This window comes from Egretta garzetta, unplaced genomic scaffold, assembly GCF_000687185.1.
Source record: "Egretta garzetta isolate BGI_Z169 unplaced genomic scaffold, ASM68718v1 scaffold88, whole genome shotgun sequence".
NCBI classification, from domain to species: domain Eukaryota; kingdom Metazoa; phylum Chordata; class Aves; order Pelecaniformes; family Ardeidae; genus Egretta; species Egretta garzetta.
In genome coordinates, this window is record NW_009260408.1 from 1544021 (window position 1) to 1570815 (window position 26795).

The window sequence follows — 26795 nt, forward strand, 5'->3', positions numbered from 1 at the left end:
TTTTAAAAGGCTAGAAAACCATAGCACCCATGCTGAAGAAAATCCCTTCCTGAGACAAGATAGTGCAGTAAATGGCTTGGATTACAGTTATCAGTGAGGGATGTCCCAATGGACAAAACATTTTTCAGCAAGGAGAACAAGTTCTTACGGTTCTTCCTCTAAACTTTGCACATCGGCTTCTCAAAACATGCTAGGTGCAAAACAGTCCTTCAAGTGGAAGTAAATTCCTCCTCTACATAAACAGCAACGATGACATACTGCACAGCAGAAAAATGCTTGCACAACAGCATAAAATTTTGTACGTATTAATTTTTATGGTCCTCTGTCAATCCAAGAAGTTCAGCTGTCATGAACTGTTTCATGTTTTAACAGGAGCATAAATTATTAAGTCACTATATTTCAAAACAAGTTAGGTCTTACTTTCAGGAATGTATATATCATTTTTACCTTACCTTTGTAAATGTAGCACTTTTACCCTGAACAGAAGCTTTAGCTGTTGTCTGGAGCTGCTTGCACATAGAGATCAGTTTTTCAGCCTCCAACAGAAGCAAAGCCTTGTCATCATCGTGTACCTGAAATGCGTTTCAGGAAGACAAAACCACTCTGTGTTAAAGGCTTGGATATTAAGTTAATGGAGGAGACAGCACAACCAGCTTTTAAGCAGCACACTAAGCTGAATGGCTGTTTTAGAGGTCATACATCACCTGATCAGAAAAGGCATGAAGAGCCGAAGCAAGCTTTGTGCCCTCTGTGGCAAAAATCTGAAAGGGGGAGAAAGCGTGTAACAAAATGAACCACAATGAAAGATGAGGCTCTTTTTCCTTGCTCTTCTAATAAATAGTGTGCTGTAAAGTAAAAAGGTAGTAGGAAATATGTGTGATAGCTGTTAATTATAAATGTATACAAGTCAGCAGTTTGCAGTGACTTCTGAAGTAACAAGCTACGCTACAAATTGCCATTCTCCCAGATAAGCAAAGTTTAAAGGCTTTCCCTTTACATAAAAAACCCCTGACTTCCAATTATTTTTTGCACTGTAGGAGCTCACAAGGGTTTTGTGGGTAGGTGACACCTGCTGCGTTTGTTTATTATCCTGACAAAGGTATCCAGTCTCCTGTTGAACACAGGCATGTATCTTGGAAATACCACGCCGCATTCCTTCATTTGGCCCCTTGCCTTTTTTTTGTATTATTCAAATTTTTACATCTTCTTTCTTTCCCATGAAAATACTGCTGCTCAGACGAGGACAGAGTACCCATTAACACTGTCAGGGACTGAGCTAAGTGACGCAATGAATACTACTAATGCACTGAAGTCCCTCATGCCATAATGCCAGTTTGCTATTCTTACTTGTAACTGGAATCTGCCTGTTTAATGAACGCTGCCTTAAGCTACTACTGCAACACCTAAAAGTTGGCTTTCAGAAAGTATGTACCAGAGTTAGGCTGCTTAAAATTTACAGTTGCCAGTCAATTCATGGTACACTGTACTTATGTGTAAGAAATCAGAGTTGAGTTTCAATTTGTTCTTCACTCAGAGTGCCTAATTCCTATTTTGTTAAAAATATATTACCTCTGCTTGATGAAATAGATCTTGAGTAGTTTTCAGAAGTCCTTCTCCTCTGTGGGAAATAATGAAAGCAGAATATATGCCATGGTATAGACTGCAGATTACTTTGCCTGCTACTTGCACAATTCATAGTATCTCTCTCTCACTCCCATTCACACCACTGAACTGTAAATTACCACTCTTTTAGAAGATACCATGCACAACAGTAACTTACTATAGGAACTGCATTTCAAAATATTTCATAAACACCTCAGTGGCTACAGCACTATTGGGACATTAGCAGTGGTTCAGTTCAAATCAGGTGAACAAGGACAGACATCCATGTCTCTGGCACACTGAGTATTATTGGACTAGTAGGTAAGAAAAAGTGTCAACTCTTATAAAAAAAATCCTAAATTCTTCAAATAAAGAAAGCTGACATTGCATGGGCAAGTTTCAGAAGAACACCTTTCAGTAGAGCGAAGATCAGTGATTATAATCTACAGTTATATATCTGTGCTTTAATTCACTTTTTTTGGAAAGTATTTATGAACGTGCTTCTTAAAATGTTTTCTGTGCCCAAGAGATATTTAAATAGCTGTTCTGCAACAAAACAGATGTTTAGCACTTAACCCCCCCCCCAATTTTATTATTAAACAGCTTAGAAATTAAGAATTTCTAAAACTTAAGGATAGAAACTAAAGCTTCTTTCTGAATGTGTCCTAATTATTACACTCTGAAAATGAAATTGTCTTATTTCTTATAAACACTGCTAATGCTCTTCTTCCCATGAAAACATGCTGCACACAGTGTAATTACCTGGTAAATAAATACATGGAGTAGGCCATACTTGACATGCCTTGTCCATGTTGCACGATCTCATTCTCCTGGTCCTCCCATCTCTCAGTCTCAGAATCCACATCAGATGTGAGGAGATGCAATTCTAATCCAAGTTTTGCAATTTTTGCTTGTTCCTGTAAACGGTAACCATATTTATGGCACTTGAAAATATATTCTTCAGACAAGATAAAAAAACATTTTACAAGTTTTTTTACTGAAATGATGGCATCTTACCTCAGTATCTAGTTTGACTGGCTTTAATGCTTTCAGATTTGCATTATGCTTCTGTTTCAAACAAAAAAATAATATTTTTAAATAAAAGAAATTAGTAATCATTTTACTAACAAATCATAAGAGGTGGTTCTATACTCAGAGGCAGACTTTGCAGGAGAGTTCCAGTGGTTCAGACAAACTTCTCAGTAGAAGCTGAGAACCTGTTCTGATCTGGCTGGCCTCCTGAAATGGCACGCGCAAACAGGGTCTGTGTCTACAGACACCCCTGAGTTTCAAGGGGAAGACCTCTTCCACAGTTCTCAGACTTCACTCCCTCTTGCAGCACCTTCCCCTTACCCTCTAAATCCTCAGTAATGCTTACTTAGGACTAAATAGTCTTAATCGAGTACTACTGCACTGATTTTTCCATCAAAGATGATACTGATGTAACAGGGACTTGGAAGTTGATTTAGCTAGTAGCAAGCTGATCTAGGGTACAACCCATGTAAATGCTACTGTGACAACGTAGCTCATTATTCAGTGTCACTTTGTTGAAGTAGCTGGAAGCAAATACTGACACTTTGATCTTTTCATGGGTTTCCTTGTTTTATTTAAGTCATGAACTATCTGAAATACCAGTCTGGCTGCAAGCCAAATATTGGCTCAGATTAAACAATTAGTGGTAGTGATGTGAGTGCACTATCTGATAAGGCAGAGCTTGCCAACTGTGTAACACATATATACGGTAATATGTTATTTGTTTCAAATCAATTTGCACGTAGAGAGCAGCAGTTCCTGGCATTAACTTCACGTGCTGGTGCTGTCACTGTGCAAAGACAGCAAAAAGTAACAGACAGAAGAGCCGCAGTCCACATTCAGAAACTCCACTGGAGTGCGGAGGAATGGCAAGTACAAAATTGGTGTCGTAACTTGGAGGGGTGTGAGCCACTGGAGGAAGTTGGATGATAAGAGTGCAGGACTGAGATCCTTGTCTGAGAATCTGAAAAGAGCTGCTATTCATTAGTGGGAGTACTTGGGCAAATTAAGCTCAGTAATGCCTGCGGGGGAAAAAAAAAGCACACTATTCATTGTGAACAGCATCAGAAATAAGCTCCAGGTACAGTCTCCATTTCTCACTTCAAGAGTTTGAGTGAAAGTAAAGTACTACTATTGAAGTTACTACTGCTGTTTGCTGCTCAGTTTAGCTTTCATGGCACTTCTCTTTTCCTATCCCGAAATTTTAAAGTATTCTGAATCTTATGAATGTCTACCCAGATTAGACACTGTAATTCTGCCTATGTATTAGAAATGCTGACCTCGTATCAAAAGATTTAGCAAAAAGTGTAAGAACTGCAACTCCTAATTGTCATTTAAGTTTGACCACATGGCATATTAGAGATGCAATTCAAGAAACGTTGGTTTTAAGGCAGAGTCTTAGAAGAAAGGAACACAAAGCCAAACCAGGTTTGTATGTAAACACAAACTTTGGGCTACAAGGTATAGCAAATATTTAAGCTGCTCAGTGAACGGTATTCAAGAAAACCAGCACTCCAGCACAGGTAAGTTTTTCTATCCACAAATAAGTAAGGAAACCTCAGAATGTCTGTCAGATTGGTAGTTTTCTCCATTCTAGTGTTCACTCACACTATTTGAATAGGAGAACTGGTAAAAATCAGATAAGCAGTTATTCTGCTTTCAAAACATGACTTGACACCTTATAGAGAAAACTGTACCTGTGCATTAAGCACAGACATGAATCATCACTACTGCTCTGTCCTCAACTATGGCATGGTCTAGGATGCCACTCACTACCAGCAAATAGCACAGTCACAATTGAACAGATGTAACAAAATACGTAATCTAATTAGATCGACAGGAACAGTGTGGCTTCTGTGCAGGCACAGCAGACCTCTGTGATGGCAGTAGGGAGAGAAGAGGCAGTACTGAGAGTCATGGCACAGGGAAGACAGGCAGTTCCAAAAGCTAGTGCATCAGTTAGGCAAAGAAAAAACTCTGTGAAGAAACTCTGTTGTCTTAGGGATGTAATCTACATTTCCTGTCTACTTCCAAACCTTTATATTATTATTTTATTACATATATATATATACATAAAAAGCTATATTATATTGAGAGATGTATTAATCAGAACTCCTCCAAATCTATGCATCTTGCAAAATTCAAAAGAAGGCAGCAACCTTTCAAACAATAACAAAGCAGAACTGTTTAACACCTGGGAACAAAGTTTTTATTGGAAGTATTTTTAAAAGGCGTACAAATCAGTAAGTGAGAATCGGACTTCAGACATCTCTTCCCTACATTTTGGCTGAAGTCCAGAAGCTATATAGCTTAGTCAAACTGTCGAGGGGCAAAAACCCTATCAAAAGCCACTGAACCAATCTATTTTCCAACCTCAATATCTAGTTCCGTAACCATGAAATTCACCCATGCTCACCCAGCCTAGCATTATATGCTACTTATATCTGCAGATCGGATTTATAATGTATGACCTTCTCTCTTTTCATTAAGGGTCAGAAGTAGCATATTGTGTTTGAAGCCACAGAATTTTACAATGGAAGACATAGAATCATAGAACCGTAGAATAGTTTAAGTTAGAAAAGACCTTTAAGATCGTCAAGCCCAACTGTAAACCTAACACTGCCAAGTCCACCACTAAACCATGTCCCTAAGCACCTCATCTACCCATCTTTTAAATACCTCCAGGGATGGGGACTCAACCACTTCCCTGGGCAGCCCGTTCCAATGCTTGACAACTCTTTCAGTGAGGAAATTTTTCCTAACGTCTAACCTAAATCTGCCTTGGTGCAACTTGAGGCCATTGTCTCTTGTCCTATTGCCCGTTACCTGGGAGAAGAGACCAAAACTCGCCTCACTACACCCTCCTGTCAGGCAGTTGTAGAGGGCGATAAGGTCTCGCCTCAGCCTCCTCCAGGCTAAACAACCCCAGTTCCCTCAGCTGCTCCTCATCAAACTTGTGCTCCAGACCCCTCACCAGCTTTGTTGCCCTTCTCTGGACATTCTCCAGCCCTTCCGCCCTTCTCCAGCAACTCAATGTCCTTCCTGTAGCGAGGGGCCCAAAACTGAACACAGTATTCAAGGTGTGGCCTCACCAGTGCCGAGTACAGGACGACGATCACTTTCCTGGTCCTGCTGGCCACACTACGTCCAATACAAGCCAGGATGCTCTTGGCCTTCTTCGCTACCTGGGTGCACTGCCAGCTCATATTCAGCCAACTGTCAACCAACACCCTCGGGTCCTTTTCTGCTGGGCAGCTTTCCAGTCACTCTTCCCCAAGCCTGTAGCATTGCATGGGGTTGTTATCACCCAAGTGCAGGAACCCCTGGAGACAGGGGATCATTTCACACCCAAACTCCTCAACACTACAGGTTAAGGAAAGAAAGCAAGGAGAGAAAGAAACAAGCTAGAGCTTACAGTATCTTCTGAGGTCATTCTTCCCCTTTTTCCTACCCGTGAAAAGATTCAGTATGTAGCAAGCGAATCAAATGACTGTTTACAGATACTATCAAGGTTTAGGATGTTTCCTAACACAGAGGTGCTCTCATAAACAATGTAATATCAATTATAATCATCTAAGGATATTAATTACCTCACAACTAAACCTGGATTTTTGGTGTACCTTTTTTCTCTGCATTCAAAAAAATTAAGATCAAAGAAGGAAACAAGAGCCCAATTATTTGAGGAGCCTACAACAGGTTCAAACACATCATTTGTTCTGAGCAGGTCAACTCAGGCAACGACGTTAAAAAAAAAAAAATCAGATTACTAAGACTTATTTTCAGTATGTTGCAGTGTATTCTTACCGTTTTAATAGTTGCAATGCGTTTTCTATTATATAGCACAACAGTCAAGTACATGGTAAAAAATGTCATATTAACGAACAGGAATTAAAACTCATGTACAACCAAAGTGATTAAAGCATATTAGGTAACTAGTTACCCTAGTTTTCAGTATGCTTGTCAATTTATTAAATGAATAACAAAGTTTGGTATTTTACTGTCAGCCATCCAGTCAGGATGCATGTTATCAAGATATTGCTATGTCCTCATCAAGGTGTAACATGGAAAGAAGTCACCTAGTTAACAGCAGATATAAAGTAAACACAACAATCTGAAAAGCAACTTACCCCTGGTCTGGGCAGTGATAGGTAGACACGCTTCTCTCCTATGAAGAACACACACATTTATACCAAAATTTGTATGCACATTTTAATCAATGGGATCACATGACTGACTTCATCCTTCCTTAAGTTTCAGTACTATAAAAGCAAGTTACTTACCTGTAATTCCTCCTCTTTGAATATTGCAGAGGATCCCCTCTCTGTCTCAGGCTTCCAGAGAGAGATAAGCCAAGAACTCTGTACTGTTCAGATTTTAGCTCTCAGCAACTGGGAGTTGGGAAAGCTCCTCTGAACAGTTTCCCTCAGTAAGATTTCTAGTCCCCTGCATACAATCCACAAGCAAGTAAAGAAACTCTCTCCAATGACTGAGTAGTTATTGCTACATGCACCCATTTTGTTGCAAAGTACAGAACATGCAATGGCAGTTCCACCTAAGGCTTTTCCTGGTATGGGCTGGATGATCTAAAGTTTGGAGCAGGCAATGCCACTAGTGAGAAAACCTGCCTAGGTATTTCTAAGTAATGCCAATAAACCCCTCACATTGTACTGTACTATGTGTGTCCCCTGTGCACTGTATTTTATAAAGAAAAAAGTTCTATAGCAATTTACACACTTATTGAATTATTTATTATATCCCCAGGAGCCTCAGATATTCGAAGTCTGAGCAAAACAAATGGAAAAAAAAATATATCCTTTCAGGTGTTACCTAAAAGTGAATAAGAAGAGTTTATCAGCAAGACAAACAGTGCCTGGGCTAACAGCCTAGGATTAGAGCTCCAGTTACCAGAAGACTTAATTGAAGACTTACATTTATTACAATAGATTCAAGAGAAGAAAGTCTGCTAAATAAAATTAAGTAACAAACTTAAGAGCTAGTAAAAAATAGATTTTACTTGAAGAAATGAAGGACCACTACAATGGGTATCAGTACCAGGTTTGCATAGAGATGATGCATCTCGACAGGCAAAGGACAAGAAACAAACCCCCCTACAACTGCTATTTCCTCCTCTTGTACCAGCTGCCTGAGAAATTCCATCCTGAGTCCTCAGAAGACAGTTCTCTTGTGCATTCATGATTTTTTGCAACTATGCTCTTTATCGCCTGACACCACAGAAAGATCACGAGCTCTGTGTCTAGGCAACTGACTCCTAAAAAACAAATTTCAGTCAGTTGACAAGTGTCCCTCAACCCTCTTGATAAGCATGAAAAATGTAGTTCTTCCCTTCTAAGATCACCTGTTCCGTCCCCTACCCAGTTTTGCAAAAGATGAAATGAGCTATCAGGGCACAAGCTGCCTAGCTATTTTTTTCAGAGTGCAGAGTTATTCAGATATTAATTGCCCAAACATGCATCCAAGCAATATTTCTCACTGAAGACTGATACAAATTTCAAGAAGTGATTTACAACATCCTATGCATCAAAACATCAACTAAAGGGCGTGTAAGAAAGCATGTAAGATGTACCAAGAACAAAAGCTAACTTGTAAGTTGAAAATGCTGTAGCATAAAAGATCTCCTTGGGGCTACGTAAAAACCTGTTGTGGCATGTTAAAAAAAAAGTTCAAAACCAGCAAGCGTTGACATAACAAATGGAATACAAATACATACTGAAAGGACATACTACTTGCACACACAAGGTAGGCATTCAGAATTATGGAAACCAAACAGAAAGAGGTGGTACACAGAAATAAAAAAAAAATAAAAAAAATTAAAAAAAAGAGGTTTTTCTCTTCAAGCAATTCCCTTATTTGGCTTTCCAAGGTTTAGCTGCTCACCATATTCAGAAAGATGACGTACCTCACTATATTTCTTGGAACATTAATAAAACCCAAAAAAACCCAAAAACCACACACACACACAAACCCCACCTCATTGGACACACAGATACCAGACCTTTAGAAAGCACAGATCAACTCAGACCAGAGATAATCCTACTTCATCAGAAAATACTTAGTTACATCAGTATATTCACAGAATTTCTATTAGATTCCATTAACAGAATACACATACATATTTTTTCAGGTATTTAATTTCCTTAGTTTGTATGTCAGATCTTTGCTATAATAGCAAAAGGTGTTTCACCATATTATGATCTTCCTTTTAGTTATTCAAGTCTGCCTTTGTTTTTCCTAATGTGTTTTCTTGAAAACATTTTTCCTTTATTTCATTTCACTTATTTCAATGAATTTTTATTATTTCATCCTCTTTGTCTTCCAAATTTTCCACTTTCCAGTAGTTCCAGTCATGTTTTTCCCTCCAAAATGTCTCTATTTCAACTTCTAAATCCTGCTTTTGATCTCGCTTCTTACCTGAAAGAATAGGATGGCTGTATCCCCGCTTCAACCTTCTTTCTAGGACTCTAATTTTTAAATTCTGAAATTCTGATCTGTATCCCCTATTCATCGACTAAGGCCCTCCCAAATCCTCATGGCCATTTAACTCCTCTCAAATCAAGTAGGCAAAACAAAAAAGGAGGGCAGAAAAAAGTCATCTTCATAAATCATCCTCTCACTTCTAACCAAGTTACAGGGGAGCAATCAGAGGATTATTCGCATTCTTCTCCAGCATGTTGGAATTATAAAGTTAGAAAAAAAAGATTGGCTGACGTTCAACAGATTGGATCAATGAGAGGTACTTTCGTTAGGTGATTCATCTCAAAGTGCAAGAGCCTCAAAGTGAAGTATCTAACCTAACCTAGGAATTCTGACAGCAAACCAATCCCACCACGGGCCGAACCAAATCTCCCAGCTGACAGGAGCCACCCCCTAGAGGAGGCCAGCACTCTCCTCAGCCCAGCCCCACAACATTTCAAACTTCAACACTGTGCAGAATGGACCTCCTCATCATTGGATTAAAAAGCATTTTAGGATTAAGAAGGCCAAGTCTACCTCATTGTACAGTTCTGCATAGCACAGGGATGTTTTCCAAAGACACATGAGGGTTACCGGGCTGTGGTGTGCTTACCAACCTCTCCTGCCCCTAGGTGCATGTGCAGCCCCCTCCTCCAAGACAAGCCCGTTTCAATTTCAGTGTGATGTAGTGCAATCACGTTAAAATTGAGTAAAATATTGCTCCATTTCCAAGCTAAGTCTGTCTCTATCCATATGAGTTTTGAACCTCAGTAAGAGAAATACCTAATTTGCTGATACAAAAGAAGCACTGGATAAGGAGTTACACAATTGCTCATAAAAATAAAGAAACAAGTGTAAACAATGTGAATCCAGTGTAATCAGAAAAATGCTTATTTTATTTGATGTGTCCAGCACATTTTGTCACCATTCAATTTTTGCCTCTTAAGCTGTACTCTGAACTCTCTTAACAAAGCCAAACATTTAAATTGGTAGTACAAAAATACAAGTTTTTAAACCAAGGCGAAAAAAAAAATATATACCTTCTTACTGTAATTCTATCTTTTGTTACACACAATCACAATTCTACTAGGAATAAAGCACTTGTTACATTTTAGTCTGGTAAAATAAAGACACTTGTACCAACCTCAACATTAAGACAAGTATCATGAGTTACAAGAAGAATAAAATCTTATAAAATATTGTGAAATTTCATTGTGTTTGGAGGCAAAGATTTTATGAATGCCACTCATAATCTCTTAGCAAACAAATACTTTAGTATAATTTATTTACTGGGTCATCAGTCATGTTTTCTAGGAGAAAAAAAAAACTGTTGAAAGCGGCAAGGTAACCTAAGGAAATTTTCTGGAAGCAAAAAGTGGGGGAGGATTTTTTTTTGACAAGAGTCACTCTGAAATCCAGTAAGAGAAAACAAGCAAACAAAAAAGACTAGCCCACAATACAGAGGAAAAGTTTGTTGAAGATGGGTGGTTATAGGAGATCAAATTATTTCTAAGGAGATAACTGACAGTTAATATGAAACAATCCAGACTCAGAGAGGAGTCCCTCACTAGTCCGGGCCATGAGACAAGGAAAACAGAGACATGATTTCTTAAGCATTGTTTTGGCAATACAAGATCTAATGCACCCAAGGCCATACAAAGAATACAAGCTACGCTTACTGTCTTACCAATGGTGGTCTCGGAAGACTTTATGCTGAAAGAAAGACTGAGCAAACGAGAGACGCTAACGAGAACAGACTCATCCGGCTATGCCAAACAGAAGACAGTTGTCACTGAACCCAGGCCCACCCACGCTATAGCCATCAACATGCTCAGCAACACCCACTCATTCTCTTCTCTCTTCTTGTGAAATGACGCTTTAAAGAAATTGGGAAGTACCACTTGTGGAAAACATCTGTTATCTGCTGTCAACAGCCGCAGGAGAGGCTGGGAATTTGCCGCAACACTTCAAGAACTATTTGTTTGGAGAGCCAAGTATATGCTTTGCTATGGCTGAATGATTCTTATCCTATTATTTTAAAATAACAGTAATATATATAAACACAAATATATATATATAAACATATAAAAAAGTTATCATTCAACTCTGCTAGCGCATTCTATGAATGTGAAAAAAAAAATCAGATACTGCATGATCAGCCCTGTGAATTCCAAATGTATTGTAACACATTAATATTAGAGTAATATCACATTTTAAGTTGCATTATATAAAATTTAATGCTATGTTTAAAGACAGTCACTATGTCCTTGGCTCCCAAAACAAACAAAAAGCCCACTGAAAGTTAAAAGGCCCATAAATAGGATCTCTGATTGCTACACATCTTGATATGCCATTCCAGACCAAGGTGGAAGAACAAGTAGGAAAACAATCATGTATTTCTCAAATGCCTCAAATTCCCAATAACCTGTGCTACACGCAATTATTGTAAACCCACACAGAATTTCAATATATGTTTTCCAAGTCTTCAGGCTCAGACACATGCTCATCTAGCAGTAGCAACAAATTAAAGGTATTACTGCCCTGTAGTCAGTTGTTTACTGTCCTCACAACAACACTGGCAGAAAAGAACTGCTTACACAAAAACCTGATCAAGTACAGAAAGTTAAACTGACAAAATAAAAGTCTAAAATGAAAAACGGTCTCACATTAATAGCAAGATGAAGTACTGTATCATTGATAAAGTGTCATCTAACCTGAATAAGGATTTACTTTTTCTGTATCTTAGATACAAAAAAAAATGAAGTCCCTGTTTTTAACTAAATCTAAGCTTTTAAACCTGAGTGATTTTCTTAAAAATACAAGACATTCAATATTATTATAAATTACATTCTATCTGTATGCAATTATACCTTAAAGACTGAAACAAACATGTAGCTGCAAGTAGTATGACAGGCTACACTAAAAACATGATCTTAAAAAAAAGTTCAGCTACATAAAAATGAAAAACAAAATTGCTTCTATTTTTAAGGTAAATTACCCTATGCTGAAAGTAAACATAGAATTTTTTTCTTAGGATTCCAAAGTTTTCTTCTACATGTTGTACAAATACCAATAAACTTACCAACCAGAGAAAATATCCCAAGATTGTGCAGAGTCATCAGAGATTCCATCCAGGAGAAAGGACAGCGGTTTAAAAATCAAATAACTACATTCACTACATTATGAAATGAATACAAGGCAAGCTGGCAGTACAGAATATATATATATATATGTAGATATATTTTTTCCAGAAATATAGGAAATTAATTAGACATGTCACACAATTCAAGTTATATATTGATTGTCATGAACCAATACGTCCTAGACAAACAAAAAGGTGGGATGAAAGCCCTACACCCCTAATATTTGGACACCACTGATAAAGAGCTGTGCTGAATACTTTTGTGTCCTCTAAACAGTTCCATTTGATTTTGCTGGAACTAATCACAGTGCAGAAAGTTAAACACATCTGATTTTACACAAATTAGGTCTCTACATTTTTGGCTGTTTTTTTTCAGAAAAAAAATCCAATAAGCACCCTAATTTGACATCTATACAAAACCAAAATATTTGTGTATTGCCACCTAGATTCCACATTGCCATATGGGATGTGGGACTGTTTATTGCGCTCTTCTCTTAAGAAGATAGTATTTCCTAAATCACCCTTAAAATTCTTAGACTACATGTTTTGAAAACTACATTTTTCTATTTCTACATAGCATTCTTACCTCTTCTTCCTTCAAACACATCATTGATTTCTCTTAACAACATAGACATGTCGCTCAGTTGAGACTCCCAGGCCTCACAGAACACCTCAAGATTTTCTTTTGCAATCTTGCTAGATGGATGTAATGCCAGCGTTTCTGCAGCAGAAATTATCTGGACAGAGAACAAAATATTTGCTATTGGAAGTCCTAGCACATAGTGTTGCTCATTAATTCACAAATGCCTTCACAGGCAAAACACAAAATTAAACTGCTACTATTATGTCTTTGTAGTGTATTCATCTGACATTTGCAGGCTTGATGTGTGTATTCTTTTAGCAACTGCCCAAAACTGAAGTATAACTTTTTCTTAGAAATGCTTTGAACAGTTCAACAGTAGTCTCCAAAGAAGTCATATAAGTAGTTTTTATTTGTTTGTGTCCAGTAGAAGTGGCCAGATAAAAGATAAAGCATACCTGTGGGCCAGTGACCTGAAAAGTATCTTCTGCATGTATGCAAGTAATCTCAAGGGGCTCAGTTCCAGAAACATGCCTCAATAAGCGACACATCTAAATATTTTTTATAAATTTAAAGAGAAAAGAACGGTAAAAAATATGCTTTCATTAGTAGTGAGAAAAGGTGCATATGCACAAACACACATGTACAAAGTTATTGATAGCCCTTTCAGAAACTTATTGGGTACTGCAAGGTTGGGTGTTTCTCAGGGAGCATTTACAGTAAAAACAGGGTGATTTTTCTAGACATTCCAAGTAGGATGTAGCCAAGAGAAAGGTAAGTATTAATAAAATAAATAAAAATAAAACAACAACAATTTCACATATTTATGACTGAATAACCCTGAAAGTAATCAGACACCTAAGGAACCTGGAAAAATTGTAGCATAAATGACTTCACCAAAATAGGCTTACTCAGCAATTAGCAACCATGTGGAAAATTTAGGCTTTCATCAGCCAGGGGACTGAATTATCTCTGATTAAATCAGTGTCAAATTAATTTTGGGGAAGAAACACTGTTTCCTTTCATAGTAAGCAAAATGTAGTCTTTTTTTTTTTTTAATAAGATTAAGAGTGAACTTTGGGCTGAGAAGAAACATCAATGTTTTCAGATCAAAAGGAGAATTGATAAGACAGAGGCAGCACATATGAAACTAACTGCACTGTCCATCATCAGAAATGCTGTAAGCCCTCACACACAAGCACTATTTAACCTCAGGGCTATGCCTGAAAAACAGAAGTATCTCACTGGAACACTAATTAGTCACAGAAAAAGGGGACATTAAAGCCAAAATTAAAAATCCACATCATTGATTTGCCAGTCCCAGAAGTTCAAGGGTGTTTCTTCTCCATATTCATACTTCTGGGATGAGTCCTCAAGCCCCATATGATATCAGAATTTTTTGGAAATTAGTGAGTATTAGATGCCATGCAAGTATAGCTGCTGGCACCACCATGTTCCAGATCAAAGAACTCTGTACATCTCCTACTGGTACAGTTACTTCTGCTCATCTGCCCGACGAGAGCACATCAAGGTGTACGTGGCATGCATCCTCTCCACAGGCACTCTTAAGAGCCATGATCTCCTAAGAGCCATGATTTCTCAGTAGTCTTGGAAATGCTGTATGTTCATGTGTGAATACTACCATACAAAACCATAAATGTATTAGTACATGAAATACACTGCTTTCCATGGAGGAGAAAAGATTTTCAGGGGCCCTCTTGACTGACAAAAATGACACAAGATCTTTAAAACAGTCAAGTTCACTGCATTAAGAAACTTAACCTTACATTCCCAGTACTCTTAAAATGTGTCTTTGAAGTCAGCTGTTACTGGATGCCTACTGCTTGAAAGTAAAAGGCTATCATCTCTGCTTGGATCTAGAAACATGTATATACATACAGATTGAGTCCAGATCCAGGAGAAGAACTGGGTATGACTAAACATCTCTTCTACAGTAACTGTGTATGCCACAGTAACACTGCTGGTTCAGATCCTACCAACAACGATACAAAATTCAACAATATACTAGGAAAATAAAATCAAATAAATATTATAAAAACACAGACCAAAGTCTTCCTAAAGAACGGATTACGACAAATCCAGCCACTCATTTTCTAAGTGCCTTACAAAATGAAAGGAGCCAGGGACTCACCTCAACAAGTTGTTCTTTCTGCTCTGATAGCTTGCAAGTATATTCTGCTACAGCTTCAAGATTTCCTTCTACTCCTGTGATTTTTAATGCTTTGAGAACCATGTGATCTGTATGGTATTTTAGCAGATCTGCTGCCAAAGATGTTGCTGCACTGTGGACCTTGAATAGCATGAAAAGAAGAAGAAGAGATAAACCTTGGAAGAAAAAAAAAATCATCCAGAACCAACTCAGACTTAAAAGACACATTGATTTTTCCAAGAAGCAAAAAATGTACTGCCATGAAAGCTCATATATAGCCTGCATATTATCTGGGGTTTTAATTCTTCAATTACTATTCAAAGTACAAAGACCAAATCCACTGCACTCCAAAGGAGAAAAAAGAAAAAAAAAGCCCCACAACTGAATAGGGACAGAAACTAAAGAGCAACTGGGTAAAACAAGGACATGAAGTTGTCACACTGCTGCCTTCTGATAATGTTACAGCTGGGAAAAAAACAAACAGGTGCATGAATGTGCAGGGCACCAAGTTCAGCATTAAGCATGGCACAATGGCCACTCTACTTCTCATGAAGAACACACATTATACTGTGAATCAGACTGAAGCCACAGAGCACCTGAGTTTATAATACATTAGAAATTAAGTTCCTATGAATAAATTGAATTCTCAGTGATGCTAAGAAAAGCTTGAATATAATCAGCTTGTGACACAGCCTTAGAAAAGTAAAAAGCACCTTTTCTGCAAGAGACAGGTCTTGGAGAAGTCTCAAACACTCTCCCTACACTCCCAACAAGCAAGGAGAAGCTTCCCCTTGAATCACATCCCTAAATCCAGACACACTTTCAGACCTATGGGTCTGCTGAAATTGCACTGTGAAGGAGTTATTAGTGACAGCTGCCGCTAGTCCTAGTGACTGATCATAGTAGATTTACCTATGACCTGTAATCAGCCCCATTTTAAAAAAATAGGTGAAAACAAAATAGTAACCTTTTTAGAAATAGCAGAGCATTCTTATGCTCATAAGACTACTATGAGTCTTACATACACTTTGCTGGACTGCACTGAACACATAAACTTGGCTGTTCAAGGAGAAAGTTATTTTTCAAATCCTTAGGAATGCAACGAGCTTGAAATCGTGACACTGGTGGGCCTTGATTCTGTAGAGAAGAGGATGTTTACTAGAATAGTAAGTTGGGTTTTTTATTCCGCTGGACTCTACTTATTTTTACCCCCTTCCCCTGGCAGTACTTCCTGCGCCATCCAGAATTAAGGGGGGTTTTGGGTTTGGGTTTTTTTTCTAATTTCATGCAAGAAACCTGAACTGTCACCTCAAAACCTGCTTTGACTATTTTTTTGAGAGAAAAAAAACCCAACGATGACAACCTGTTATAAACTATTCTTATAGCGTTGCTTGCATGTCATTAAAAATTAGCACAAACCACTAATCTCAGAAATGAAGTCAGCTCTGAAGAACGGATATCTGCAAGGCTTGTAATGTTAGAGTAGGAACTGGCAATTCTCATTTATATATAGGCTACATGGAGATTACCTTCTCATTAGAGATTCTTTTCATCCTGACCTAAAAAATAAATTTATTTCTACTTAATGCTGTCTCTGATCATTAGCAGGAAAATCATCTCAGGGAAGGAAAATATCTTTCGTTTCTTTCAATAAAGTGACAGAGATGGGAAAGAACAACTTTTAACAAGGCTGTCTTGTGTTCTCAGCCACCCAGGCTCCCAAAAACATTTTAATTAGAGTCACAATACTTAAATTTCACCAACAGAGATGCTGGTTGCTGACCGATACACTGCAGCACCTGAAGTCAGACTGACAGGACAGTCCTCCTCCTCAGCCATGTGCAGAAGCATGGCTACTCTGGGATCAATCCAATCACTACACAGAGAACAAGGAAAATGACTAAAATATTAGAATGTAGAGAATATTAGAATACTAGAAAATATTCTAAATTTACTTCTACGAGTATCATGAATTGTGTGCATTTTAAAAAAGCTCTTACTAAGCAAGTTTTCATATTCTACAGGTCACCAAAGCAAGTCATACAGAACTTAGAATTTGTTAGTTTGGAAATCCACACCTACTCAGTTTGGTCCTCAATTTCTAAACCAGCGTGCTACGTTTTCGCCAGCATTGCTTTTAATATGGAGCTACAACACAGGGCACAAGTAACCCACTATTTTGTATTTTATGCCACCTCTGTTAGCTAGTTTACAGAAGGTAATTTTCTGTTATTGTCACCTGACACAATTCTTTAACTAATGTGTGGTAAATGTGTACTCTTTGTGCATGACATTTTCATAAATAGAAACCTGTGGCCAGGACAATATGGTAAGGTTTGCATTTACAGAGCTGCAAGAAAAGGCAAGGTTAATGATTTATTCCACATACTATATTCCAAGCCACCTTTGGCTTTATGATCTACGCAATTACGCAGTCACATACTATTCTGACTGGGAGCCCTTCCTCCTCATTCAGCTCACAGGAGCGATGTTACTCAACAAGGACAACCTTACAGCTCTTTCTTACTTCTGAATGTCACTCTGGAAAAGCTCTGCTACTGACTTCCTACATAACAGTGACCAAATTAAAAACTATTACTCAATCTGCACAAATTTTCTGGGAGCCCAACACACTGCCTGACAGCAGAAGCGCAAAGCACTTAACTGCAACTGAAATAGATTCAAAGCACTGTTCAAATCTTCAGGACAGCTGCAGAAATTATAATCCGGAAGACAAAATTTCTCATTTTGCCTCTATTAGAAAATATGCAGCATGATTTTTTTTTGAGCAGTCGAGGCTTTCCAGTCTCTGCAGCCAAGAGCTCAGTTTAAGCAAGTTCACCATACTTCTCTAACATCTTTGCACTGCTTGGTAGCTTAGTATTGAAACCCTCTCTGCCCTTAGTCTTCATTTCTCCATCTGTTTCAAGGAATGATAACATGAAGCAGTTGAAAAGATATCTGAATGCTTTGCAAATATTTCAGAGAAGCTGCCAGAACCCAGTAATTCTGTATTTGACTTAAATCTGTGGAATGGACAAGATAGCCATACTATCTGTTAATAGGGGGGAGAAGGACCCTGATCAGCAAGTGCAGCCCATGCCAGGTACCAAATGAGGCAGCTATCTTGTACCTGTATGTAAATTGATACCCAGCATGTTTGCATTTAGGAAAAGAATGCAGGCACATACACAGCTGTCAACTGTCTAGAAAAATACCTGAATATAAGGCACTGTCATAACACATTTCTGCTATAGAAATCAATAGAACAGGTTAAGTACAAACAAACAGCAATGTAACATTCATTTAAGCACACACTACAAGAAAAAGTATTTAAAACAGTGATGCATACATCCCCAAGGAAAGTTTAGACATTTAAAGTAATGATATATACATGGTACTTATTTTCAAACACTGGTGGTTTTTTTAGTATTGTCAGAGTTAGCGAAGAGCCTATGTACCCAACAGATTTCTAATCAGTTCTAAGTAAGGACACAGAAGATGACTGCATACTAGCTCCCTGATGTAATTCCAGTTTAGCTACTCTTGTCTATAAATAAATAAATACTAGCCTTTTTGGGTACAGGATCCTATTTTACAACTTCACATACAGAAAGTAAGAAACTCAAACTTTTATTCAGTTTATGCTTGCTTAAATTAGACTTACCTCTCTTTTAAGTTCATTCATGCACTGGCATGTTTTTAAAATGGCTACTTCCAAGTCTTCCATGAGATCCTTTGTCTTCTGGTTTTGCTACAAGCAACCGACAAAACATTATACAAAGACCCGAGAAAATCCCACCTTCACATCATGCGTCATTGCTTCAAGTTGCTTTAGAAGACAGCCTTTTCCTTCTAGATTTAACATTTTCGTTTGCGCATCCTGTGTATATTCTACTTGAAAAATTCTTTTATAGAAACATTTATCACCAAATCAAATCTAAAAATAATAGTGATGTAAGCTAATTGACTGTTTCTGTTCAACAGGAATTTATTTCTAAACCTCACTGAGCTTTTTTTCCAGGAAAATGGTTTCCTTAAGCTTTACAACTTCTAAAAATCTTCTGTCTAAAAGCAGAGCAACAGTTTAAGGTGTTTTTTTTTCTTAAATCTAAGCACCCTTTTAAAATAAAGTGGTACCTAAAATGTTAAATCAAATGTTCTATACTGAATTACAAAAAGGTTACTTAAAGCATCCTTGTAAGAGGTTAGATCATGGTCTAATTTAAATGCATACTGTAGCTAACAACATTTTGTTGAGGTAGGTTCAAGACAGAGCTCTCACTTCTGCAAATAGGACCTATCTACGGAACAACCCAGATGTGAAGAGACATACACTGGGAAAAAAGTTAAGTAGCAGTGATTTTGCATTCTCCTCTGAAATATATTGGAAACAATTATCCTAGCTGGGGCTGTTACCATGACCATAGCTGCAAAAAAATAGCACCTCAGAGTCTAAATTAACATAAACATACACACACAAAATGTGTGTAGGCATAGACACGCACACCCTCCATTTTATTTAAAGGAAAAAAACCCCACCCAAGCCAATATGATAATTTCCTTAAGTATTCTTACCTGTTCTAATACTCAAAGCTACCTGTCCCTCAAATGTAATGCTTTAAGTAATTTGTGTAGAAGTCTAACATCACAAAATCACTTTTAACACAATCAGCATAATGTTTTACACTCACTAGTGTCCTTTTTATTTCTTTTACTTAATGTGCACATTTTTGCTCCTTCTATGTGCAGATTTATTTTTTTTTAAATACAAGTGAAGCAATTGTCTAGCCAAAATAAGGTTACAGAAAAACGTAAAAAAGGACAGTAGCTTGCAATCTTATGAGCTTGAACATAGACAGTAAAGATTAAAATTCAATCAACAGCATTAGATTATCTGTTGTGCTCCAGCTAGTTTTCATTAACATACAATAATATAAAAGAGAGCAGATCAGTGATGTCAGCCTAATTTAGACTTGGCCTAGGTTACAAGGCACTTCTGTTTTAAAATACACTCTTTACTGAAGACTCACAGTTACTCTGCTTGCTAAAAGGAAATATAGTGAGTAGAAAGGGAAATAATTGAGCACTCTAAGAGCTCTACATATCCCCCAGTTCATGTATCCCCAAGGCACAATAATATATTTTTTTTAAATCAACAATCCCACTTGAATTAGATTAAGTCCCTCAGAAAATAGTCACCCTCTGATGGAGCTGCTGAGCTGAAACTAAAAAGCCACCTCAGTGAGCTGACACTATTTTATCTGCTTACTGCATCTTCAGCTGCAGCTAGGCTGGCTTATTTATTAATGAAAATACTTAATGCATAAGCACACATGTGCATGCCCAAGTATTTTCACGGATCATATATATGCATAGCCTTGTGCATTCCTATCATGTGAAATGTGGCATGTGAATTATTTAGAGGTGAGCATTTTCCACCAGTAACAGAGCTTAGAAATACCCAAGTGTACTGGTTTTGGCTGGGACAGAATTAATTTTCTTCATAGTATCTGCATGGTACTGGTTTGGATCTGTGATAAAAACAGTGTTGATAACACAGGGATGTGTTAACTATTGCTGAGCAGTGCTTACACAGCTGCCTACCAGGGCTAACCACCAACGCCAATCTGAACAGTTTTAGTTTCTTATAGTTCTGGGCTCCTATGCAACTAATATTCTATGTGTGTCATCTTTGTAATAGCAACAGTCCGTATTATCAATAAGATTTATATGCTCTTCAAACTGCACTACTGCATTAGGAACACCTGACTGCAGCATCTGATTCAAAGGAGAAAAGGAACAAAAATGCTTACTTGTAAGCAATACACCTAGTTAAGTAAGTATCCTATACTAGTACACATCTGCCATGTTTCTGAGTGTTGGTAAGATTTTGTGCTTTATATGTTTCCTCAGGAAAAAGACTGAAAGCAAGTCAGCATCAGAAACAGAAACTGCATTTTCCATCTCTGCTTTTCCTCCTTGTCATGAAAGTATCTTCTATCATCTTAAAGGAACAAGATAAGCCAAATGACAGAAGGAGGCTTAATGTACTTCTTCTCTAAAAAGGAAAATTACCATCATTTAAATCTTGTAAGAAGAACAAACCAAAATTCCTGTAAGGCTTAGCATCTCCTTCCTCTCTCTCCAAGATTAAAAAGAGAGTAATTTCTTTAGAATGTTTCCCTTTTCATTTAAGCGTTTTCAATACTCCGTTGAAAACAAGAAACGGTGATCACTGCCATGGGATCAAGACAAATTGAAGTCTCTGAATGACTCAAGCAAAAGACCTAACTGTTTAAGATTGTGCAATGATACTTCCATTTGCCTTCTTGTTTCCACTTACAGCTTCATTAAAATTAGTCTACCACCACTAGTAGCCTAATTTAGCCATCAAAGAATCAATGAAGCAATACCACTAAGGCAGGGGGGCGGGGAACAGAACATATTGAAGCTGTGGAAGCACAGAATAGACTCTGGCTTCCTTGATCAGCTCTCACTGTGAGGAATACACACAGTTCTCTCTTCCTAGACCAGAAGAAACACTGCATTAAAAATTCCTTTCCAAAGTAGAGGTGAAAAGATTTACTTTGCTAAAAAGCTCTTACAGCTTGCATCCACACTGAAACCAGCTGCTCTAGTTCCATTTTAGCCTGTTTAGACAGCTCCAAAATGTGTTCTCTGTGCTCATGACTGGTATAGGCAGAGTCTGTGAAGTCCTCCGTATGTTCCAGGATAACTTCAAGCATTGTCGAAAGGTTCTCTTTTGAGAGAAAGTAAAGATTCTCACGAAGCCCCTCCACCTTATTCTGAAAAAGAAGTGTATCAGTTACTTGAGAATTCATGTGGATATACAGTTGGGATGCAAATGCAGAAAGCAGATTCATCATTTTACATTTTGTTTTTATCCTCAGTGCTTTTTTTTTATTATTCACTTGTTTTCAAAGTAATCCAACAATTTGCTTGTATCCAGACCTCCAGTTTAAGGTTTGGGGTTTTGGTTTTTTTTTTTTTAATTTACTAATACCATCAGCAAATTACTGGCCACTTATCAGGAGTAACAGCAAATACATTACTGTTCTACTGCTGGCAATAAAAAGTTTTTAAGTTCAGTAAGTTTCAGGAATTAATTGTGTATTGGGAATTTGTTTGATCTTTCCACATCCGCATCATCTGAGTATTTTTCTAAAAATCTACATGTAAGCAAACTGAATACTTTGATGCACTTGACAAAAATTTCAACCAAGTTCTAAAGAGAAGGAATAAAAAAAAATAATAATAAAAAAAACCAAAGTGACAGACTCCAAAGAAATAAGACATGGTTGTTAATTAATTGTTCTTAACTGAGTATGAAATTTAGAAAAGCCTTTATGAGAAAAAAAATCAACTGAGCTACAAGATGCAATTTCAATTCATAACATTTCCTTTGAATTACAGTTCGCTCTTTTAAATGTTTTGAGGAATATTTTTGTGTGCAGTTTTAAAAATACTACCAATTACAAAGCAAGAATTCTTCAACAACACCTATTTTAATGAAGTTCTGATTGGTATCCTGATACTTAAGTTTATCCAATATCAATGCATCACCTCAACAAAACATTGGAGTTCTGAATACATTCTGATTCAGGAGAAGATGGCAAGTATCAGAAGGTGTATTTTGCCAGTGACAATGAAATCATAATCCTCTCTTGTCACATTCTCTAATGTTTTGGGACAGTTTAATTAAAGTTAACACTGATGAAAAGATGCAGCTCCACCATTTGGAATTTAATTTTTTTTTTTTTTTCAAAATTCTAATTTCAAAATTCAAATTTGGGGTAATTTATTAGGCTGTACAAAACAATACTACTTCTACTCTTACCTTGAATTCTTTGATGCCAGAATATATGCTGATGGGGGCCATTTCATTTTCTCCATTTGGTCTAGAGTCAGTTACAATTTCTATTACCTGTTCCAAAGCTAATCTCATCCGATGAAAAACTCCATCTTTGTTTATACGAGCAGATTCACAGTCTGGATGCCTCAGACAAGTCTTTTTAAAGAAAGCAAAATAAGTATTATGAAGGAGTACGCATGCAGTATAGCGAAATGAATGCTTCACGTTAAGGCAAGTCTAAAGAATGTGTTAGAATATGATAAATGCTTTCTGCTAAACTCCTATTGTGTTCAGTAGAATTCATACCATTACTCAGAATATAAATATTTTCCTCTACTCATTCTTTACTCTTACACCCTTCTTTAGAACAAAGTTTGAAGTGGGGCTGAGAAAGAAGAGTCAGCTATCATGCCAGGTGCCATACTCCGTGATTTATCTAAGTGAGTGTCTCGCTCACCTTTGAAGCAGTTAGGAGCATCATGGTGCACTTCTCAAGAACAGCCCTAGATGCTGCCATTCTAGCCTTTTTCTTCTCATCCTTCAGATCCTAAACACCAAAAGAAAAAAATGACCTGAATATTACACAGTATCAAAAATGGTAACTGCCTCTGAGACTGGAAAAAGGGAACTCTCCTGCAGATGGATGGGTTGTGAGAAAGCTTCTTTATGTGTGACAACTGCTATTTTCAGCCTAACTCATGATCTAGAACTTGCTTTTCAGACAGATTTTAATTTATGCATTTATTCTTGGCTCTGTTCAATTCAGATTTCAAAGAAGGAAGATCTCAGAGATATGGAGCATGTTATGTAAACTGTCACTAATTTTGCTATTTTCTGAAATAGGGGGAGGGTAAGGCAGAGACAGGTAACACCAGCTTTTCATTGTACTGCAGTGAAGGCATTGTAAAATAAATCTTTTGTCTACTTGAATATTATATTTACTATGTACCAGTAATAAAGAAAGTTTTAAATGGCTAAAAAAGCAATTCCTCTGCAGGAAGGCATTAAGCACAGAAACTTTTCAAGAACTCTCTAAGGAGAGGGATATACCTGCAAACCCAAACTATATCCCCAGAAAAGTGCATCAAAAGGGAAGAATTTGAGTGCAAATTGGGGTGGGGGTGGGAGGGAGGGAAGAGGGCAAGACATGAACCCCTCAACATACAAGATGATCTAACAAAAAGAAGAACTTACAAAACTACAACTAAGATCCTCTCAGTGCTCGCAAAGATAGCTGAGTGCTATTTGAGTGTTAAACAGGCAACTGCATGGGACCAGCTGAAAAGGGAACAATTTACAGGATGGGATTAATCCTAATTAACCCTAGATTAGCAAAAAACCCCAGATAAATCACAGCAGCAGTCTGTTTTGACATTTTTATAAAGATCTTATTTAGCAACTACAGAAAATCTTTAAGATCAAAATGACCACATTTAAAACAAACAAACAAAAAACCCACAGCTCATTTCTGAAATTCTGACGTTACAGTGTGATAAATCTGACCACACTCAAGAGTTTCTGGCTTACTTATTATAATTATACTAAGGAAAAATACTTTGAGGGATGTTTCCTCCCAGTAAAACTAATGATGCCACATAGCAGCCTACACACTGTAAAGTAAGCGTATCAAGAAAGTCCTGACACGATTTAAAAAGCAGTAATGAAACACTCCGAAAGAGTCAAGTAGGCAAAGAGAGGAGAGCCAAAGACTAGTTGACAATGAAAACCAAAAATAGTTGAAAAGAATATCACTTACTAGTTATGCACCTTTCTCTTTCCAAGGAACAACTGCTATGAATATTTCAGGGAAAAATAGAGAAGGTTCATTTCCAAGCAAGTATTTCCTTTCATTATATGTAGCTTTTCCAGAACTGATTCTTTGATACTAAGCATGTACTTCGCAGACTCGGAACACATCAACAGCAAAAGGAGATGCAGGAGGCCGGCCAACTGTTTATACAAGTTGAATTCTGAACTTTGCTGAATATTAGGTACTCTGTATTTCTATATCAGACCCTGGTTCGGTTCTCAATGGAGGATTTGATTGCCAAGGGGAAGCAACTAGAGCTCACAGCAGAAGTCTTAAGCCTCAGCAAACCTCTTATTTACGTGGAAGTAGCAGCAAAAAGAGCAGCTGCATGTGGGAAGTAAAAAACCATTACCCAATATAAGAAAGTTTTGAACTAAACCTAGAAAAATATTCCAGAGTAATTAAAAAAAAAAAACAAAAAACACCAAACAAAAAAAGCCCAATCAAATGCTTTATTAGGATGTAAAGATTCCATATTTGGAGTTTTCTAAAATAATTACTTTGCTTTCAAATCCCTTCATGATGTGCAAACATCAAGTGTTTCTGTCAAGTAAAACCAGAAATTCTCTACCAAAGTAATAAGCCAGAAAAGTTAGAGCCAAAAGACAGTGATTGAAGCCAAAGGACATCTCAAATGACACGCACCCAGGCTTCTGGAAGATATGCCAATCAAACAACGCAGTGATGTTTCTCAGGCTGAGCTTTAAAATCAAAAGATGTCTTTTGGGTGGAGCAAGGACAGGAAGTTAGGTTTCAGCAACAGGACACCAGCAATTGTTTGACTTTGTAATAGATAATCATCCCAGAAGAATCCAAATCTTCCAGTGAATCAGATGAAAAAGATACCTTACAATATTGCTCACAGCTTTTTGTTAATACTTACATTTTGCCTATCTCCAGTTAAATGGGCAAACTCTACCATTTCATTTCCAAACTGACTGAATATTTGTACAAACTCCTGGAAACTACTGACTTTTTCTAGTTGTTCCATTGTTGCAAGAACCTGCAAGATAAAGGAAAATACTGTAGATTATCAAGATGCTAAACAGAAAACATTATTACTAAGCTAGGAGTATTATTATTTGCAGACATTTTAAAATCATGTTGTTTAAAATGTATATATTTTGTTACTATTTAAGCATTAACAACTCAACAGCTGAAAATCAAGTGTAAGTTAATAATCGTGCTTCATTCAAACTGAGTCATTGTTGTCAACCCTCAAAAAACATTTTCCTCATTCTTCCCAGTATCAAGAGTAACAGTATTACAGGATTCAGTTTCCAGATTTAGGAAAAATGTTACTGTCATATTAAAAACATAAGCACTTGAAATTTATATACAGATTATAACCCCATGCTGTAACTCTCAATTACAAAGTTCAATTTCAGCTGTGTAACTTCCAAAGTATAAAACCACAGATGCACAGACAGGTGTTTTAATGGTTGTGTGCATTAAAAGAAAAAAAGCAACAGCATTCCACAAAAGAAAACAAATAAAGTTAGAAATAACTTAATATAGCTTTATACTTTCCAAAACATCTCTAACTCTGAAGATTTCTATTAGCTCTATATAAAACAGAGAACTAAATGAACTCAAGCTGTATCAAGCTCTTACACTCAAGATACATAAAAGCATGCAAAATCAGCATTTTTAAAAACATTCAGCAAAAATGAGTACTAAAGCTATCCTGATGAAGTCACTACAATATGGTTTATTACAGAGATTAACATCAGGGTTTTTCAGGTCAGAGGTATAGTTGCTAATCCCACAGTGATCTTTCAAATCCTCTAAACGTCTTCAGAAGAGAAGACAGTCCAAGCAGTTCTTTACTGTGTTTCAGGCTGGAGATAAGATACCGCATGAAAATTGAACAAACCATACTTCAATGGGAGAAACTTATTTTTCCTTTCCTATGCTAAAAGTATCTTCCCCCTCAACTAAAAAAGCAGCCTACATACCTCATTATGACAAACTACCCCTTCCCTGCAACCCAGGCAAACCCTCCTAGAAGCACCCGTTCTTTTGTAATAGAGCACCTGCTCAATCTCATAGTTATAATCTCTGTAAAGCAAATGTTTCACTAAATCCTGTGAGTACTGTGGAACTGACTGC

At 37.2% G+C, this 26795-nt stretch overlaps 1 protein-coding gene across 1 annotated transcript in view; it reads right to left on the reverse strand.

The window, feature by feature from the left end:
* Positions 1–26795, reverse strand: part of CTNNAL1 (catenin alpha like 1) — a 57463-nt gene that overhangs the window by 2125 nt on the left and 28543 nt on the right. The window contains exons 4-17 of the mRNA XM_009643509.1: positions 25567–25686; positions 23331–23420; positions 22859–23029; positions 21606–21806; positions 18665–18751; positions 14980–15138; positions 13286–13378; positions 12834–12984; positions 6762–6799; positions 2620–2670; positions 2365–2519; positions 1570–1618; positions 705–761; positions 453–572 (exon numbers count right to left, since the gene is read on the reverse strand). Of these exons, the coding sequence (XP_009641804.1) occupies positions 453–572; positions 705–761; positions 1570–1618; positions 2365–2519; positions 2620–2670; positions 6762–6799; positions 12834–12984; positions 13286–13378; positions 14980–15138; positions 18665–18751; positions 21606–21806; positions 22859–23029; positions 23331–23420; positions 25567–25686 (1542 nt within the window). The remainder of the gene's footprint in view (positions 1–452; positions 573–704; positions 762–1569; positions 1619–2364; positions 2520–2619; positions 2671–6761; positions 6800–12833; positions 12985–13285; positions 13379–14979; positions 15139–18664; positions 18752–21605; positions 21807–22858; positions 23030–23330; positions 23421–25566; positions 25687–26795) is intronic.